The sequence below is a fragment of the Myotis brandtii genome, unplaced genomic scaffold (genome assembly GCF_000412655.1).
Source record: "Myotis brandtii unplaced genomic scaffold, ASM41265v1 scaffold97, whole genome shotgun sequence".
In the NCBI taxonomy this organism is placed as follows: Eukaryota; Metazoa; Chordata; class Mammalia; order Chiroptera; family Vespertilionidae; genus Myotis; species Myotis brandtii.
The window spans coordinates 785,913-787,050 of NW_005372020.1; the positions used below are offsets into that span (position 1 = coordinate 785,913).

Below are 1,138 nucleotides of genomic sequence, written 5' to 3' on the forward strand. Positions count from 1 at the left end.
CCGCCCTGGGCCCTTTCTCTTCCTCCTCCCCCGCCCCTGCGTTGGCCTGAGTCTGCGAACACCCGGTGCTCTGTGCTGGACGTCCTGCAGGGGTGGGGGCCGGAGCCTTCTCTGCCTCCTGGGAGCTGCCCTCAGCCGGGGGGACACCCTGGGAAGGGAAGGGGACGAGGTCAGAGGCACAGAGGCCTCCTTCCATCCGCTCGGTCACCTGTTTCGGAGCCGGGCAAGCTGAGCCTCAGCGGGTTGGAGCGAGGCCCTGCCGCTCGTTTCCGCATTGGGCTGCCCCTGCCCCAGTCGGCCCTGCCCCACGCTTCCAACCCCAGGCTGACGGGGCCCCGTGGACCCCACTTCTCAAGGCCTCCCAGTCTCCTAACACGCGTGTTTCGGAGGGTCTGACACACACACACACGCGTTCTCAGCAAACCTCCCTGGCGTCGTCTGACTCTCTTTGCAGAAATGATTGCTTTCATGAATAAGCCAGAGAGCAGAAGCAGGCCTAGATGTTTTTTTATGGAAAATCGGGAGAATTGAGGAAGGTGCCAAGAAGGAAAAATCACTGACTCTCCCACTGGGCCCTAAGCCGTGCCCGTGTCAGACATCACTAATGGATTGCCGCCCCCCCCCATCCATGAGCGGTCCAGGCAGACAGAACCAGTCGACCGGGAGGGGTCCACTCGGGAAGCCTGTCCCCTCTTCCCGTGGGAGGTTCGTGTTTCTGTCTGTGTTTTTAAACATTGACCATCGGCTGCATCTGATCTGTTAATACCTCGTTTTTCCTGGATGATAATGGACCGTGAGAGGCGTGTTACTGACGTGGGAGGGTTTTGCCGGAATTCTACCCTTTCCTGACTTGGATCTTTGCTTACATACGTGACACACGTGTGTGAGTTTTCCCTGCGGTTCGGAGCCTGGTCTGTGAGCCTCACAGACAGACCCTCCCTCCCTCCCTCCCTGCCTCACGTGGACCCCATGCCTCATGCTCACTTAGTGCCCAAGGGCAACCCCAGACCATACCCCCTTTGCCCCCCGTCCCCCGCCAACACGCAGGCTCGGTTGTCTGCCTGGAGAGCGGGCAGAGTCGCAGCGCCCGCCCAGAGCGCGAGTTGGCTGGAGGTGCCCCTTCTCCTTGGCCCCCGGC

At 61.2% G+C, this 1,138-nt stretch overlaps 1 protein-coding gene across 1 annotated transcript in view; it reads left to right on the top strand.

The window, feature by feature from the left end:
• The window catches only part of NCOR2 (nuclear receptor corepressor 2), a 172,730-nt gene that overhangs the window by 29,768 nt on the left and 141,824 nt on the right, over positions 1 to 1,138 (top strand). Inside the window, 1 exon segment of the mRNA XM_014533346.1 lies at positions 1,048 to 1,113. Within this exon segment, the coding sequence (XP_014388832.1) occupies positions 1,048 to 1,113 (66 nt within the window).